Source organism: Bidens hawaiensis, unplaced genomic scaffold (assembly GCF_021521415.1).
Source record: "Bidens hawaiensis isolate Kalapana, Puna unplaced genomic scaffold, B.hawaiensis_p1.1 tig00004283_1, whole genome shotgun sequence".
In the NCBI taxonomy this organism is placed as follows: domain Eukaryota; kingdom Viridiplantae; phylum Streptophyta; class Magnoliopsida; order Asterales; family Asteraceae; genus Bidens; species Bidens hawaiensis.
The window spans coordinates 2,100,800-2,119,104 of NW_027491258.1; the positions used below are offsets into that span (position 1 = coordinate 2,100,800).

General features: G+C 38.8%; 1 protein-coding gene across 1 annotated transcript; it reads left to right on the top strand.

The window, feature by feature from the left end:
- Positions 1 to 9,662: 9,662 nt before the first annotated feature.
- LOC143626247 (mediator of RNA polymerase II transcription subunit 14-like) lies at positions 9,663 to 18,087 on the top strand. The gene is made up of 8 exons (XM_077096396.1): positions 9,663 to 10,169; positions 11,644 to 12,729; positions 12,867 to 12,952; positions 13,228 to 13,402; positions 13,475 to 14,201; positions 14,960 to 15,930; positions 16,009 to 17,024; positions 17,096 to 18,087. The coding sequence occupies exons 1-8, from the start codon at positions 9,960 to 9,962 to the stop codon at positions 17,886 to 17,888; spliced, it is 5,064 nt and encodes a 1,687-aa protein (XP_076952511.1). The 5' UTR covers positions 9,663 to 9,959; the 3' UTR covers positions 17,889 to 18,087.
- Positions 18,088 to 18,305: the final 218 nt, after the last annotated feature.

Genomic DNA, 18,305 nt, shown 5'->3' on the forward strand with positions numbered 1-18,305 from the left:
TTGCCACCCACCTTGATTCCGGTCTTAGATTGATGAGATGCAGTAGCGTCGTTAGATGTATGCCTGAATTGCGTAGACAGATCTTTAATTGAGGCTTTAACCATGGAGATTTGTTTCTGCTCAGTTGTTATAAAATTAACCTCAGATGAGTTAGAGGGAAGAACGCATGTTTTCTTATCAAGGGGGTTTGGGGACAAAATTACCACAGGTGCAAGTGGGTTAGTGTGTGAATGGTTTATGTCAGGAGGATCAGGAGATTGAATCGGTGGACTTAAACCACCGATTGAAGACTTCATCACAAAGGAAAAGAGTGGCTAGAGAGAATTTTAGAGAGAGAAAATATATTATCAAATGAAAAATCTTGAAATTGGGGATTCGGGGGAATTGAGAGATGGGTTTGATGATTGGATGGAGATTGGATCTGGGTTTTGAATTGATTTGATTTTGGTGTGGTTGATGATGAAGAATTGAATTGAATTGGTTTTGAATTTGAGGGAAATTGAAAATGATGTAGATAATAAAGTGTTTTTTGTTTGCAGGTACAGACGAAAAGACCAAAATGCCCTCACATGAGAGTATTTAACTGAGTTTTTCTAACCCATTAGCGTAAAGGACATAACGTGTAGAAAAAAATGTTTAAGGACATCGCCTGCAAAAAAACTAAGAAAATGACACGAACCGTAATTTGACTCTTTTTAAAGGACAAAATTTGTAAATCTGTCTTATAAATTTGTATATAGTTAGTACCTTTTGTAGTTGTATATAGTTACATTATTTAGTAGACATTATGATATTTCATAAATGTAGGAATAACAATGTTCTGGTGTGGGAATAACTAAGTTACGTTATGCTAAAACACTAAAGTAAAAATATACGTATACACTTCTTTAACAAAAATTAGTAATAAATTAATAATCTCATCAATCTATCATATGATGATAAAATAACCTTGGAAATGTTGTAGGTTAATAACCGCTTTTACAAAAGGAGTTCAACTAGTCTAACACGAGGCTTATTAACATGATCATGTGTGCAAAACGTTGTTTAACCACTAAGCAATCTCTTAAATTATAAAGTAGAACTATCAATTGACTTATAAAATTCACAATCAGTGTTTATAATCTTCTGAAGTCAGTGAGGGCAATCAATGGAGTTTTGGTAGTCGTAATCTCATTTTCAGTTGTAAACCATATATCATACTTGATCTTATACTGTTGAGTACCCAATTACTCATTACCCATGTGGTTTGTGGCTTTCTTCGTATGACACGGAGTTATAAACCTGTATAGTTTATGCTCTTAGCAATCACAATGCATGCCAAGTTATAAACCGCATCTTACGTGTGGTCTCACACTCATCACTTGTCTAGCTTGTATGTTTATTATGGAGTATATGGGATCACAATTATATAAACTCATGTTGCTAAAGTTTACCCGTCAAGATTCCCACTACTAGAAATCTTATCTCAAATTGTGTATAGTAACGTATCAGCCCATAAGAATCAAAACTTTGTTTTTAGTCAGATTGGGTTTGGTATCCAAAAGGGGGTTACGGCGCAGCTTGTTGTCCGCTTACCTGTCACTTCATTGTAAATCGTTTGGATGTTTCTATGAAATATAAAAGGAGCCAATTCTTTTAACTTCCAAAAAAAAATCTCAAATTCATCTTAACAACCACTTAAAATACCATACTACTTCAAGTTTCCAATGAACTTGAAAATGCTACTCACTATTGTTAAGATTATATAAAATGTTATGTTTGATGTGGGTAAACAAGTATGCAATTAGTTTCGGAAAATCGAGCACCATAGCTATTACAAACCCACTATTTTACTATAAGTAATCTCATACTAGATTTGGCACGAGCAAATGAGCCCCTTTGTAAAAGTGGTTATTAACCTACAACCTTTCCAAGTTCTATGTGGTTTGTTCAAATCCTACAAAAGGAGTAAGATGTAAATGAACCCCTTTCATTGTTATAAACTAGTGTTATACTTGGCGCGTTGCGCCTGACAAGTTGGTAAAACTCAGGTTTTGGTAAAACCCAGACATTATAGGTCCCGGCTTTGAGGTAGTAAGTCGACATGAATCAGGTCAGTTTTGGTTATGTACGTTATGGTATCGGAACTAAAACAAAAAATAAAACATAAACAATTTAGAAACTGAGGTGAACCAATGGGGTGACGTCGGCCAGTAAAGCTCGAGCATTGGTAAATCCCTAGCGTTTTCAAATTCGAGCGTTGAGGCAATGAGTCTACACACATTTATAATTGGTCGGTCTCCGTCACGCTCGCTACAGTGTCAGAACTAAAAAATAACAAAAATAAAAACAAAATTGATATTCGGTTAGTTTTCATTAATGTAACGTTACTAAAACAAAATGCGGTGATTGTACGCAAATTCGATCAGTTCACTTAACTACACAAATATCCGGTCCACACCAAAGTTAACGTATTAAAGACAAACCATGATAACATACACAAAAGATAAAATAACACTTAAAAATGAAACTCACATTTGGGGCATCAACCTAGGTTGCAAACCGGTACAAGCACTTATGCATACCAACCAAACCATCCGGACAACACCAATTTATCTACTAAGTATCAAAACCGTTATTATATAAAAAAATATAAATAACATACGTTGTGACACCAAAATTCTCAATTATACTAATTAGATAATTTTTAAAATGTTTCATCATAAAAAAACAATCTATATTTCAAAGGTAATTAATTAATATCAAAATTACAAATGTTGTTTCTTAAAGACAGGATATAAATATATCACTGTTGGTGCATGATAGTGGTCCCTCACATAGGCCATCCTCTATGGTGAGGGGTTTCGAAACCCCTCCCCAGTGCCACGTCAGCGCCACGTGGGCACTGGGGTTTCAAAGCCCCACCTCAAAGATGCCCCTCTATGGTGCGGGGCTTCGAAGCCCCTTAATTTAATTTTTTTATAAAACTAAAAAACCAACAAACCCATATATCAAACTCAAAACACCAAGCACCCAAATCCCACAAAACCAAAAAAGACCTCCCACCTCATCCTCATCCTCTGCCAAAACACACAAACCCCATATATCAAACTCAACCTCATCCATCCTCTGCCAAAACAAAGACCTCCGACCACCTCCGACCTTCTCCATCTCAATCTCGTCAATGAAAAGGAAGCGATCTGAGATGAAAAGGGTTTTGTCTGGACCTCCGACCATCTCCTCTGCCAAAACAAAGAACTCCGACCACTTCCGACCTCCGACCACCTCCGAACCCGACCACCTTCGCCCCCTTATATATATATATATATATGTATGTGTGTGAGAGAGATAGAGAGAGATGCTGAAAGGGGGCCTACCAAAACTACATCAACTGCGCCGCCGTTGCAACGACCGGATCTTCTTCGCCCCTCCCCCGTCTGTGCCCCACGCCGGTGTTCAGCGCCCACGATGTCACACCCCGACTTAGGGCCTAGGCGTGTGACCACGAGTTGGTACCTGTTTTATAAATACATCAGAGTTTATGGATTAATTTTAGCGGAAGACTTTAGGTTGAATATAATATTAATTTACATTGAAAATTTACTTGGAAATTAAATACTCGAGTATTAGTTTACAAAAGATATGTTTTCATATTACAAGGATTTTATATCAAAAACGGAGCCATCTTGTACGCGCTTCTATCTTCAATAAGACTCCAATCCTTGTCAATGCTACTTATGCTTAATTACCTGCAATGGGTTGGAAAAATACGTCAGCTATATGCTGGTGAACACGTATGACTCAATAAAACATTTTGAATGACGATTACAATACAAATGTAGTTTTCTTGACAATCTCAAGCATTTCTACTTCCGGTATATGTACCACTGCCCTACACACACAACGGTATTCCCCGAGCCAAACGGCCCTAAATTAAGAACTGGTCATGACCGTTTAAGCTCGCGGCTTCATTGCCTTTGATTGAATGATTGAGCTTTAACAGTTATGTTTGGATCCAGACACATGCGTATTCGGTCTGAGTTGATATTATTCTCTACTTTGTATTATAATGTTTTAGAGATTTCATTATCTCATGTAGACATTTATTGACTCGTTAAGACAAACACCGGTTCGTATCATTGATTATAAATATGTTTTGACTGATTAAAAAGGTTAACGTATTCACCTGTACCGTCGGTGTTGTAAACCTTGACTGATTGATTGATCGACTGTGAATGATATCAACCTATACATAAATAGGTTCGTATGAATGTTTTGAATGATGTTAAGCTATGATTGTAAGCTTAACCTTGAAATCGTTTATCTTTGATTGTGAATGAAAACACTTAGTTTTATGTGACGTTTGATATAGCATGCTTTGGCCTAATAGGTTCTATCACATTGGTAAGTTTCTCCAGGTAAGTAAACGGGTCCCTCGGTTGATTGGGATTTATGCAAATTACTTTTCCTTAGGCAAGAAACTTATTACTAGTGATATCCCCCTTCCAGTTACTACATGCCCGTCAAAATATATCTTTCGTTTAACATTACTTCATCATGAAGTAACGTTTATGAAAACATGACTGTGAATGAATGTTTGTAAAATACGATCAAGGTTAAAGGCCATAGCCTCGATTGATAGTCTAAGCTATAATTCAAATAACTTAAACATAACTCCTACCTTAGTTCGGATGCTTAGATTGATAATAAGAAAAGGCAGGACTTGATCTACTCGCTTATGTGATTGCTAGCTTAATTCCAACTTCGTTTCTTGCACGTATTACGAGAAAATGGCACGTCGGCTCGTCACGGCTATTGGGCACGCCTCCCTAGGTTAACTATGTGAAAATGAAGGTGAGTTTGGGATGAATGGGGTTCATACGCGTCCTCCCCTTTTATAGCCGTTTTTGCACCCTATCGCGGTACGCGATAGGTCCCTTGTGGCCCGTCGCGTATCGCGACGCCGCCATTTTACACCACCTTATGCGGTGATGACACGTGGCTTGTCATATTGTGCCATGTGTCGACATGGTGTTCAACACGTGTCCGGTGACTCACCAAGCCCATCACGCTACGCGATGGGTTGATTGTTACCCCGTCGCGTATCGCGATGGGAACAAAGTTTCAGAATTTGCACTTTTGGTCCGTGTACTTCCTAAGTTAGTATATTTAAGCTTAAATTAAGAGGGTTAGGAACGTGGTGTTACACACGACGCCCAGAAAAAACCCCGAAGGGTGCCCCATAGTCTTAGTAGGTTTGTAAATGAATCCAGTGTTCATCGAATAGTTCGTAAACTGTTTGACAGAAAGTCCGTTTATTTTCGTTTATTTAATAAATGAACAAGAACGACAAGAAATTCTATTCGATTAGTTAAATAAACAAACATGAACAGAGGCCCCATCCGTTCAATTGTGTTCGTGAACGTTCGATAATGTGTTTATAAACCTTCGTTTATGTTCGCTTGTGTATGTTGTTCGTGAAAGTTTTTTGAACATTTATTTATTGCATCTAAACATTTTATATGTCGGGTTTGGAGTATCGGGTTATCCTTGAGTACCGGTTAATGATCCCTATGTTCCCGACTGATGTGCCTTGCCCAATTTGACGCAAGGTCTGTTTGGATTCTTTTGGAGACCATGTGGTGAATTGCAAAGAATTGCATGGCATTAAATACAGACATGATTTGGTGTGGGATGTTCTGTGTGACGTTCTTTAACGGGCAGAGATATATGCTAAAAAGGAGACTCCTGTTAAATTTCTCACGGATCCTCTTGAAGGGAGGTCTACTTTACGACTAGCTGATATTCTTGTGTTCGGGTGGGCAGGGGGGAAACACGCCTGTGTGGATCTTACAGGAGTGTCTCCTCTTGTTGGGCTCAGGGACCGTGGGTTTGTTGTGGGTCAGGCTGCGTTGAAGGCTGAATCGGGCAAAGTTGTTAAACACGAGAAAGCTTGTTTAGAGAATCAACATGTCTTCTCTCATTTGCTTTTGATACATTTGATTTTCTGGCCTTAGAGGCTGTGAATTTTTTGAGTAGGGTTCGGCATGTCGTACACGGAACCTCTTCGGCTCCTAGGTCCCAAAGCTTCGTTTTTAATATGATTGACTTTGCTATTCAAAAGGGGGTTGCGGCGTAGCTTGTTGCCCGTTTGCCTGCCACTTTATTGTAATCGTTTTATACTTATTATTAATATTTGATAATTCAAGATTTATTACTTTAACATAAAATATGAAATCATATTCTCACATTGTTTTTGCAATGCTCTCCTTTCCTTTCTCATTATTCATATTGATGAATACATCGACCTCAATTTCAAGGCTCTTCTTATTTTATTTGTGTTCTTTAACACGTTCATTTCCTTAATAATGAGCACATACATAAGATCTCATTCGGTAAGTGTTCATGAACCGTTTGTGAACACATTAAGTCAACACACAAGGCATTGGAACCATTCCATGACGGGAAAAGCAAGCCACATCGGCAATGGAGACACAAATCGCCTCAAACGTTATGCTCTTTAACACGCCTCCGCCTAGGCATGTTCAAAACGGTTTGGAACTAGGAACCGGAACCGGTTCCTAACCGGTTCCTATATTCAAAACCCCCTTTTAAACCGGTACCAGGCTCGAACCGGTTAGGGAACCGAACCGGTTCTCCCACCCTCGGACCCCTAACCTATCTAACCGGTTCTTACCGGTTCCTAACCCGGTTCCTGTTCCGTAACCGGTTCCAACCGGTTACAGTGTAAATTTTTTTTTTTTTTTCGTTTGCGATTTGGATTCTAAACTACGATTCGTATTTGTATAACATGAAAAATAAAAAAACAATTAACATAAAAATAAACAATTAATTGATGAAGAAAAGACAACTACTGAAGATGTTTGCCACTGAAGACAACTACTGAAGGTTGCCACTGAAAGTTGCGACTTCTTCCTCGGAATTACTTGTAGAAATGCCTTCTTGTTCGTCGTGCACTCGAACATCAAGTGGTGTTTCATCTTCGAGAGTGGTTACGTGTTGAATACGATCGATTGAGTCCAAGTGATCCTTTAAGCAAATGCACATCTCCACCGACTCCGAATTTAGTCTTGTTCTTCTCACCGATATTACCCTGCCACTAAGAGAAAAAGCGGATTCCGAAGCTACCGTAGAAGCTTGGACGGTTAGTAAATCACGGGCCATGGTGGCAAGAATCGGAAACTCAGTTTCCTTTACCTTCCACCAAGCCAAAACATCAAAAGTGCCATATTCCTCTTCGGATAAACCGGTAGAGTAATCATTTGCACTATACCTTCCTAGTTCGCTTGAAGGGGTGTTACCCCTTTGTTTTTTAGCCGTTATGTTGCGAACGGTGTTCATAAGGCTAATCATGGGATCTCGTACTCTAGTAGCACTTGAACTTGATGAAGACCCCCCCCGGCATAGGCATGTGTATGTTTGACCCATATTTAATTAAATAAAAGTCATACATAAATTTAAAATTCAAGTTAAAATCATTTTTTGCCTCTGTTGAAAAGTTTTGGTCAACTTCATGCATATCTAAGGCTGAAAAAATTTCGTCTATCACACATTCAACCCCCGTAACATTTAACATTGGGTTTAAAGCGGCGGCGCAAGTAAAAACCGGTGGCAATTTAAGAAAGTATTTTTTTAATTTAAACTTCATTGGTAATATGGTTTGAAAACATTGGACTTTTATTTTCAAATTCTTTAAGATTGTTAACGATTAAAAATAACTCCGAAAGAACCAAGGGACTTGTCGGATAATACGTTCCCGATAGTTTCGTAGTTGATGTTTTAAAAACTTCAAGAAAAGTCAATAAGTCATTGATAATTTCCCATTTCTCATTTGAAAAGGGGATTGCCAAATCATTCTCGGCAAGACTAGAATGAAACATTTGTAAAGTTTCTCTTTGTTTCAAAGCACTTTGAAACATTATGCAAGTGGAATTCCATCGATGAGGTACATCCCAATTAGCTCCCAAAGCTTTTCTTCCCGTATCTTTACAAAATTTTCTATATTCCATTTGTCTTTTTTTACTTTTCTTAAAAACTTCATGTATCATTAGTCTAAAATCGTTTATAACCGATGTAACCTCATCCGAAGCAAGTCCGTCTTGCACGATTAAATTAATGATATGTGCAACACACCTTGAGTGAAAAAATACACCATTGCAAATCGGCGTATATTTTAATTTTAATTTATCAACCGCCGATGTATTATTCGACGCGTTATCAAATGCCATTGAAAATATTTTATTTTCTAGTTTATAAGTTTTTATAACATAATCTAAAATTTCAAACAAATTATCTCCCGTATGTAGATACTCAAAGAGTTCGAAAGCAATGGTGCGTTTCATCATTTCCCACGATGACGGGTCTACCCAATGAGCGGTGACACAAAGATAAGATTCGGGTAGACCATGTGGAGCCGACCAAACATCACTAGTTAAGTTTATTCCCGTATTTATATTTTCAAAATATGCAATTAGTACCTTTTTGGCCTTCTTCCACAATTTTAAACAATAACGTTTAAGAGTATGACGACTTACGTGAGTGTATTGTGGTTGAAGCGTATCTCGAATCATGGCGGTTAAGCGAGGGTTGTCGAAGTGGCTAAACGGCAAAGCTTCTTGAATCACAAACTTCGCCATACGATCTTGAACTCGATCAATTTGGTATGTAAATATTCCGCCTTCACTATCCATTTGCGTTTGTTGCGAATCGACGTTCTTTTTCAACGCCTTGCAATACGGTTTTTCGATGTGTTTCTTCAAATTTTAATTCGAAAGTGGGTTTAAATAAATCCCACAAAACTTGCACCGAGCCTTCAATGAATGGTCACTCAATTCAGCCAAATCCCAATTGCACCAAATCTCTTGATTACGATTATGAGGTACAATACGAACGAAACTTGGTTCGGCGTTGGAACCTTGACCAACCGATGATTGTGAGGCAGCCATAACAACAAATATGAATATAGAAGAAGAGAAAACAAGAGATTAGAGAACTCAAAACGTTGTAATAGCGTTTTTTTGTATTTTTTGCGTTCGGGTTTGCGTTTTGAGTGTTGTGATGAACCCATGACATCAAATACCTATTTATACTAGTAGTGGGGTGCTTGGGGGAGCCAAAAAACGGCTATTTTTGACCCCAACGGTCAAAAAACGGCCAAAAGAACGATTTCCAACGGCTATATTCGATCCAACGGCTAGAACCGGTTAGGAACCGGTTCCGGATGGTTCGGTTCCAGAACCGGTTCCGGTTCGGTTCCGGTTCCTACCCGCCCCCACTCAGAAATGCAAGAACCGGTCACGGATCATCGGGTTGAATCAGATAGGGTCCGGTTCATAAAAAAACGGGTAGGAACCGGTTCGGGTCAACCGGTTCGGGTCCAGGAACCGGTTTCGTTGAACATCTCTACCTCCGCCCTAGACGCTCTATCCGGCACGATGTACCTCTCGAAAAAGTCCCAAAAACATTGCCCCGTTGACGCTCCTTCACCGTCCACGTCACTACACATGCCTAATATTGCAAAACTTGAAAAGACAAGGGAAATATGCTTTGGCAAATATTTATAAACGAAGGTAAGTTTTATAAAATATTACCTTTTGACCTTGAGTCCTTTATATATACAAATATATATATATATATACATTACACACATATTCTCTAAAAAAAACGGATTACCACCACTTAAACGACGCCGAAGCACACAAGATTCGCGGCGGAAGCAAACACAAAACGACACCGGATTGGCTGAATCCGCCGGAGCCAGCAGCCACGTGTACACTCTTCTCTGATCGGTGCCCCCGTGGACCGATGACGCAATCAAAAACCGGAAACAGATACGATTCGTTTCGCTAATTACAAGCCCTAATTATATTACGTATTCACCGAACCGTTGAAAGCTGTGTAATAATCGGTGTGCGGACGCAGTTAGTCAATTAGACAGTAGAGGTTTGTTTGTATTTGTAATGGCGGAATTAGGTCAGGAATCGGTGGAGTTTTCGACACTGGTGAATCGAGCTGCGGAGGAATCGTATCTGAATCTGAAGGAGTTGGTGGAGAAGTCGAAAGGCGCCGAGATGTCCGATTCGGAGAAGAAGATTAGTATACTTAAGTATCTTGTGAAAACTCAGCAAAGGATGCTCAGACTCAATGTGCTTGCTCAGTGGTGCCAACAGGTTTATAACCTAATTTTATTATTATTATTATTCATGTTTAGTTTTCATTTGCTTGCCATTAAGCTTCAAAATGAAATGATGCTGAATGAAAATTATTCGGTTTATTTGATCCATTAACAAAATTTGATCCAATAACTAGAAAACACTATCCAACCCTGGCTTTTTATGCTCAACTACAACTTATAAATTATGTTCGATAACTTTGATACAAATACGTCTTAGTTCACACTTGTGTAAGTAACGAAAATAATTTTCCTTTATAATGCAAATGCTAGCAAGAATGTTACAGAGAATACAAAATAATAATAATAATAATAATAATAATAATAATCAGGTTTGGAACAAATACAAATTAAATTAACATGCTAGCTGTGCGAATCAAGTGGTGTAATTATATATACAACATATTGTAATTATGGTGTAGTGTAATCACACTGCGATGTAATTACATAATTACACTACTTGTTTCACGCGCTTTTTAGTTTGTACGTTAACTTTCACCATAATAATGCATGAGTAGGGCATTGGGAAAAAAAGATAGTTATAAAAGAAAATAAATTAAATAATTGATAAGCCATTTCTAGATTGCTATTGATAGCAAGATCTACAAAACAAACTAATATCAATATGCAAGCTTGGAGCAGTAATGGAGTTAGTCGTTTTTTTGGCATAAAAAGAATAAAACTGTAAAAGCTAAGATTCGGGCTTGCGCATTATTGAATGCAGGGCAGAGCTCACGGCTACAGAATAAGTAAATATAATATATGTTATATGTATAATAAATTCCTTTTTAAAAAAACAAGGTTTAAAAAATTCAGGGGCCTAAAGCCCTAGCTTTACTTGCTTACCTTGTTGGGCCGGCCCTGCCTCCACCACCAATTACCACCACATTGAAGTACTCAACACTTACTGGCTCAAAGTGTCTTAACTATTCGGACCTCTTACTAATTTAGCACTTACCGATGCAGTGGTTGTCAAACAGTCCTTAGGCCTTAACACTCAAAATCATAATTGAACAAACATACACGTACACAAACGAACATAAGTTAACATTCATGAATACAAACTCTCGTGGATGGTCATGATGATTTTTTTTCCCGCTAAAAAATTACTAAGTAAATATGTATATCTATGTATGTATGTGTGTGATTTAAATGAGCCCCTTTTATGCTTATATTTGTATATATAACTACCATTTATTTATTAAAATTTAAACAAATAACCATAAACGGACGGACGCAAATAAATGAATATAAATGAATGATCATAAATGGAGATTCACGGGCATAAATGAACAAACAACACGTTCGTTCATTTAATTAAATGAACAAAATTTTTTTGTTATGTTTGTTCTTTTATTCAATAAATGAACATAAATGAACTTCCCGTTGAACAGTTTTTGAACGTTTGGTTCGTTTACAGGCCTAGTAACTACAAACTTATTATTTAAATAATACTGCCTTTTGATATGCAGGTACCACTGATACAATATTGTCAGCAGCTTGCATCAACCTTATCAAGCCATGAAACATGTTTCACTCAAGCTGCGGATTCGATGTTTTTCATGCACGAGGGACTACAACAGGCTCGTGCTCCAATTTATGATGTTCCATCTGCCGTTGAAATTCTTCTTACTGGCACTTACGAACGGTTGCCAAAGTGCACAGAGGAAGTAGGTATTCAAAGCGCTTTAACTGAAAAACAACGAAAACCTGTGCTTAAGAAGCTCGACGCTTTAGTGAGGTCGAAGTTACTTGAAACCACACTTCCGAAAGAGTTCTCTGAGGTCAAGATCTTTGATGGTACAGTAAATCTTTGTGTTCCAGGAGAGTTTAAGGTGTTGCTAACACTCGGTTACCGTGGACACTTGTCGATGTGGAGAATATTGCATTTGGAAATATTAGTTGGTGAAAAAAGTGGTCTAGTGAAGCTTGAAGAAACGCGGCGGTTTGTTCTTGGAGACGATTTAGAGCGCAGAATGGCTGCTTCTGAAAATCCTTTTGCAATTTTATATTCTATTTTACATGAGTTTTGCGTAGCTCTTATCATGGACACTGTGATAAGACAAGTTAGAGAACTTAGGGTTGGTAGATGGAAAGATGCTATTCGGTTTGAGCTTATATCTGATGGTAGTTCAGGTCAAGGTCAAAGTAGTGCTGCTGGTTCTATGCAAACGGGCCAAGACGGAGAAACTGATTCTGGAGGTTTAAGGACACCTGGATTAAAGATTCTTTTCTGGCTGGATTTTGATAAAAACATTGGAACATCAGACTTAGTGTCATGTCCTTTTATCAAGATTGAACCAGGGCCGGATCTGCAAATTAAGTGCATCCACAGTTCATTTGTCATCGATCCTGTAACTAACAGGGAGGCAGAATTGTCCATTGACCAAAGCTGTATTGATGTTGAGAAACTGCTATTAAGAGCTATATGTTGTAATAAATACACACGCCTCCTTGAAATTTATAAAGAACTGGGGCAAAATAGTCACAGCTGTAGAGCTGGGGATGATGTTATGCTTAACCGACCAGTTGAACAAACTGGCGCTGATTACAATAAGGTAAGTGTCACAGGCTTGATTATAAGAACTTTCATCTGTATAACGTATACCATGGTTTCATTCTTTTATCGCTTATACAGTTGACTATGTTTATTTTGGTGGTGGATCATGTTGTTCTGCTTGATTTCTATTTGCAGGATGACAATTTGGATTCTGAAGGGCAGGAAGTGTTACGTATGCGTGCCTATGGCTCATCATTTTTTACACTTGGAATAAATATAAGGTCTTACTCCAACTCATGGATATATGTAAATGCTCATTGATGATTTAAATTTTTAAATGTGATTGACAAGTTGACTAAGTTCACTTGGCTGACTGTGCCACGTAAGTAGTGATTGTTTGGCAGTTTATTTACAAGTATAAAAAAATCTTGTTCCACAAGGCCATAATAGTATACCCTATGAGTTGATTTAGCTATTTAAAAAGCTATTATTCTACATGATATTTAAAAAGAACAAACTTCTGGATGTTTGAACTCCTTTCCTTTATGAAATGAAGGACGGGGCGATTTCTTCTTCATTCATCAAAAAGTACAATTTCATCTTCAGCATTAAGAGAATGCGAGGAAGCACTAAACCAGGGAAGTATGACTGCAGCAGAAGCATATATGAGCTTGAGAAGCAAGAGTTTACTGCATTTGTTTGCATGTATTGGGAGGTTTTTAGGCCTTCAAGTAAGAACATCTGTTCTAGAAATCTTGAAATATATGAAGATTGAATGTATTATCTAAAAGGTTGCATTGCAGGTGTATGAACACAACTTTTCTCCGGTGAAGGTTCCAAAACACGCCTTAAACGGTTCCAATATGCTTCTTATGGGATTTCCCGAGTGCGGGAGCTCTTATTTTCTGCTGATGCAACTTGAAGACGACTTTAAACCTCTTTTTAAGTTGCTGGAAACCCATGCAGATCCTTCAGGAAAAACCGAATCATTTGTTACTCGCATTAAAAGTGTTGACGTAAGTCAAATGCATCTGCTTGAAGGCGAACCCAATTTGAGCCTTCTTGATTATAATTCCCTAACATCCTCTGAAAATGATTCGGGCCCTAGTCGGGCTTCTGACCATGGTCTTCTTTCTGATTTGACCGTTCAAGGCTCTGGTTTATCTGGTTTTTCTTCACTAGTGGATGAAATCTTTGAGCTAGAAAGGCGATCCTCTGTACCTGCATTTTCTGCCCAGAGTTACAATAATATTGATAATTCTGTGAACCTTACAAGTGCAGGCTCAAATTGGAATAGTTCATTGTATCCTGTGAGTAACAATTACAAGGGTAGGGTACCATCTGCTTCCACCAGTTCAACCACTTCTAGAAGTACAACCATGAAGAAACTGCCGGCTTCAAAATCTGATCAGGATTTAACTTCTAGATCACCACATTCTGCTGAAGTTGGTTCTTATATCACTGGTGGCACTCGAGTTTCTGCATCAAGTGCAAGAGGAAACACTTACAGAACTTCGGTTTCAACTCCAGGTGGGCCATTTTAAGTTTCTGAATCTACCACATTTATGAACATGTTGATTTGGGTTATATTTTTCTCCTATATTGGTTGAATTTATATAAGATGGTTTAGAAGATTTTATGCATTAAAATACACTTCAGTCGACTTTAATTTTTACATAAAACTAGGGAATGAACATGTTGATTTGAAGTATATTTTTCTCCTTTATTTGTTGAATGGGTAAAATTTAGAAGATTAGCTTAGTAATAGGAAACAGATCTAAAGTCGGCTGAAGTGTATTTTAATGCATAAAATCTTCTAAACCATTATATATAAAGATTTGGTTTATTATTGAAGAAATATAATTATTGTTTCTTTTTTTGTGCATAAAAACCAATGTCGTTGTCCTATTTTACAGTTTTAGTCATGACACTTTTTTGTGTGGGCGCACATAAGTCATCAAATGATGACTTTGTTGTGCCGTTTGGGCTATTATTATGCTAAAAACCGGCTGTCAAAAAGGTAGTTTTTATATAAGGTTTAATTGTCTAAAATGTTTAAATTGATGTATAATGTTATGTTTATCAAAATGTTAAATTTGCTACATTACAAAATGACCCAAAAAGGCACATGACATCATCTTGTGAGTTGTGACGACTCAAACAAGATAGATGCCACCTTTAGTTATAACTGAAAGCATAGTTATTTTCACCCATGATATTTAATTTACTTACAATATCAGCGATGAATTTGATCTCACAGCTTAAACTAGTTGCTCCTATTTTTTCAGCTCCAACACCAGATTCTTCTATGACTCAAGCCCCGAGAGAAAACGGATCAAGAAAACGCACATTATTGGACGTATTAGATTTACTTCCATCCCTCAGATCCTCGAACATCCTTGAGCGATCTTCAAAAAGAAGAAAACTCACTAATGCGATGCCTACACAAAATCAGTTAACCAGTGTCAGTAATATTGAAAAATACAGATTTGTGAATCGTATAGCAGAAGCAAATAAAGGCGATGCACCGTCAAGTATATATGTGTCAGCTCTTCTGCATGTGATCAGACACTGTTCACTCTGCATCAAACATGCTCGGTTGACTAGTCAAATGGATGCACTCCACATCCCATATGCCGAAGAAATTGGTCTAAGAACAGCTTCATCAAACATATGGTTTAAACTCCCATTTGCAAGAAACGACACATGGGAACACATATGTTTAAGGCTTGGTAAAAAACCTGGAAGCATGTATTGGGATGTGAAAATTAGTGACCAGCATTTCAATGACTTGTTTGAGCTTCAAAAGGGGAGCACTAATACTGCATGGGGATCTAATGTCAGGATTGCTAATGCATCTGATATAGATTCTCATATTCGTTATGATGCTGATGGTGGTGTTTTGACTTACAATTCTGTCGAAGCCGACAGTATTAAGAAACTGGTGGCAGATATTCAACGGTTATCTAATGCCCGGACATTTGCTTTAGGAATGAGGAAATTACTGGTTGCTAGATCTGATGACAAAACAGAAGAAAATCAACCCAAAGGTGTAAACAGTAGTTTAGAAGCGGGTGATAAATACTCTGAACAGATGAGGAAGGCGTTTAAAATTGAGGCTGTTGGGTTAATGAGTTTATGGTTTAGTTTCGGCTCAGGGGTTTCAGGGGTTCTGGCTCGTTTTGTTGTTGAATGGGAATCTGGTAAAAGTGGTTGTACAATGCATGTGTCACCCGACCAACTTTGGCCTCATACCAAGGTATGTTTTAAACTCTTAACCCTTTTTTAGTATCATGTTTAAAACCGTGAATGATTGTTCATAATTATGTATTTTCAGTTTCTAGAAGATTTTATCAACGGGACGGAAGTTTCATCTCTTTTGGACTGCATTCGTCTGACAGCAGGACCCTTGCACGCACTTGCTGCTGCAACACGTCCTGCAAGGGCTGCACCGGTTCCCGCGGTTCCTGGTGCTGGTCCATCAGGCCCGGCTGTATCAAAAGCAAACGTTTATGGGCAGATGCCAAATGGTTCAAACTCGAATGTTGGTCACAGCTCTAGCCCTGGTCCTTGTCCTGGTGGAAACCCAGGTGCATCTGCCATGTTAACAGCTGCTACCGTGGCTAGTCGAGGTGGTCCGGGAATCGTTCCAAGTTCACTGTTGCCAATTGATGTCTCGTTTGTTCTTCGTGGCCCGTATTGGATTCGGATAATATACCGGAAATATTTCGCAGTTGACATGAGGTGTTTTGCCGGTGATCAAGTCTGGTTGCAACCCGCAACACCGCCGAAAGGCGGTCCGACAGTTGGCGGTTCATTACCTTGTCCGCAGTTTCGGCCCTTCATCATGGAACATGTGGCTCAGGAGTTGAACGGGTTAGACCCTAATTTTGCTGGCGGTCAACCGTCAGCTGGACCAACTAATTCCAACAATTCGGCTGCATCACCCGGTCCACAAATCTCAGCTACCAATGGCACTCGGGTGGGCCCTACTGGAATGTCTCGTCCAGGAAACCAGCCCGTTGGATTTAACCGTTCTATGAGTGCCATGTCAGCATCACCAAATGCACTTATGGTACGTAGAGCTACCGGTGCAGTTCCTGCTCATGTTAGAGGAGAGCTGAATACCGCCATTATCGGGCTTGGAGATGATGGCGGTTATGGTGGCGGTTGGGTTCCTCTTGTTGCCCTTAAAAAGGTTCTTAGGGGCATTCTGAAGTACCTTGGTGTATTATGGCTATTTGCACAATTACCAGATCTTTTGAAGGAAATCCTTGGATCAATTCTAAAAGAAAATGAAGGTGCGCTTTTGAATTTGGATCAGGAGCAGCCTGCCTTGCGCTTCTTTGTCGGGTAAGACTAGAGTTTGAATCGACTCGTATCCGTTTAACCCGTTTCTTGTATTAACCAAGTTTTTCTTGCAGGGGATATGTATTCGCTGTTAGTGTCCACAGAGTTCAACTTCTTCTCCAAGTTCTTAGTGTAAAACGGTTCAACGCTTCACAGCAACAACCAAACAATTCGCTATCGGGTCAAGATGAATTAACTCAATCTGAAATAAGTGAAATATGTGACTACTTTAGCCGTCGGGTCGCATCTGAACCGTACGACGCGTCTCGGGTTGCATCTTTCATCACTCTTCTCACATTACCCATTTCCGTGTTAAGAGAATTCTTAAAGTTAATAGCATGGAAAAAGAGTCTAGCTCAGGCCCAAGGCGGTGATGTCCCGCCAGCTCAACGGTCACGAATCGAGTTATGCCTTGAAAATCATACAGGTTTAGATGGGAATTCAGAAAACTCTTCAGCTTCCAAAAGTAATATTCATTATGACCGCCCTCACAGCGCTGTTGACTTTGGGTTGACCGTGGTTTTTGATCCTGCACACATACCTCACATTAACGCTGCTGGCGGTGCTGCGTGGTTGCCGTACTGTGTTTCCGTGAGGTTGAAGTACTCGTTTGGTGAAAACCCTAATGTGTGTTTTCTTGGAATGGAAGGCAGTCATGGTGGGCGGTCATGCTGGCTTCGGGTTGAAGATTGGGAAGCTTGTAAACAGAGAGTGATTCGGACTGTGGAAATGAACGGGTCTACAGGTGGAGACGCTAACCAAGGACGGCTGAGAATGGTGGCGGATAATGTGCAAAGAACGCTGCACATGTGTCTCCAAGGGCTGCGTACTGGCAGCGGTGTTGGCGGAGGTAGCAGCAATACTTGACTTGTGTTTTCTTATACAAGAATATAGTGAGTTGAGAGTTGGTGGTTTGTATTTGTAATCTATCTGGAGGATGATTGATTACATGTATTTTTAGGGTAACAGTAGGCTAAAGTTTTCCCTTTGTATAGGAACTGTCTAAATTATCAGTTTGTATAAACATTTTGTCTTGTTTGAACAATAACAAATAGTACCTTCAGTGCCTTCATGTTAAAGGTAGTCCTGGTTTTGACAGTTTGAACTGATGATTTTTTTTATCTGAACGGTTAATTTTGTTTTAAAAGTTTTATAACGATACATTCTGTATACCTAAGGTAACTTTGCAACCCATCAATCTGTTTTTTATTTCTTGAGTGGAAACTTCCTAGATGCATCTGGATTGCTTTCACTCAAACAGGTTTCACGTTTAATTAGAGTCAT

Coding starts and splice junctions, on each gene's coding strand:
- LOC143626247 (XM_077096396.1), top strand. CDS start 9,960: ATGGCGGAATTAGGTCAGGAATCGGTGGAGTTTTCGACACTGGTGAAT. Junction 10,170..11,643: donor TTGCTCAGTGGTGCCAACAG/GTTTATAACCTA, acceptor TTTGATATGCAG/GTACCACTGATACAATATTG. Junction 12,953..13,227: donor ACACTTGGAATAAATATAAG/GTCTTACTCCAA, acceptor TATGAAATGAAG/GACGGGGCGATTTCTTCTTC.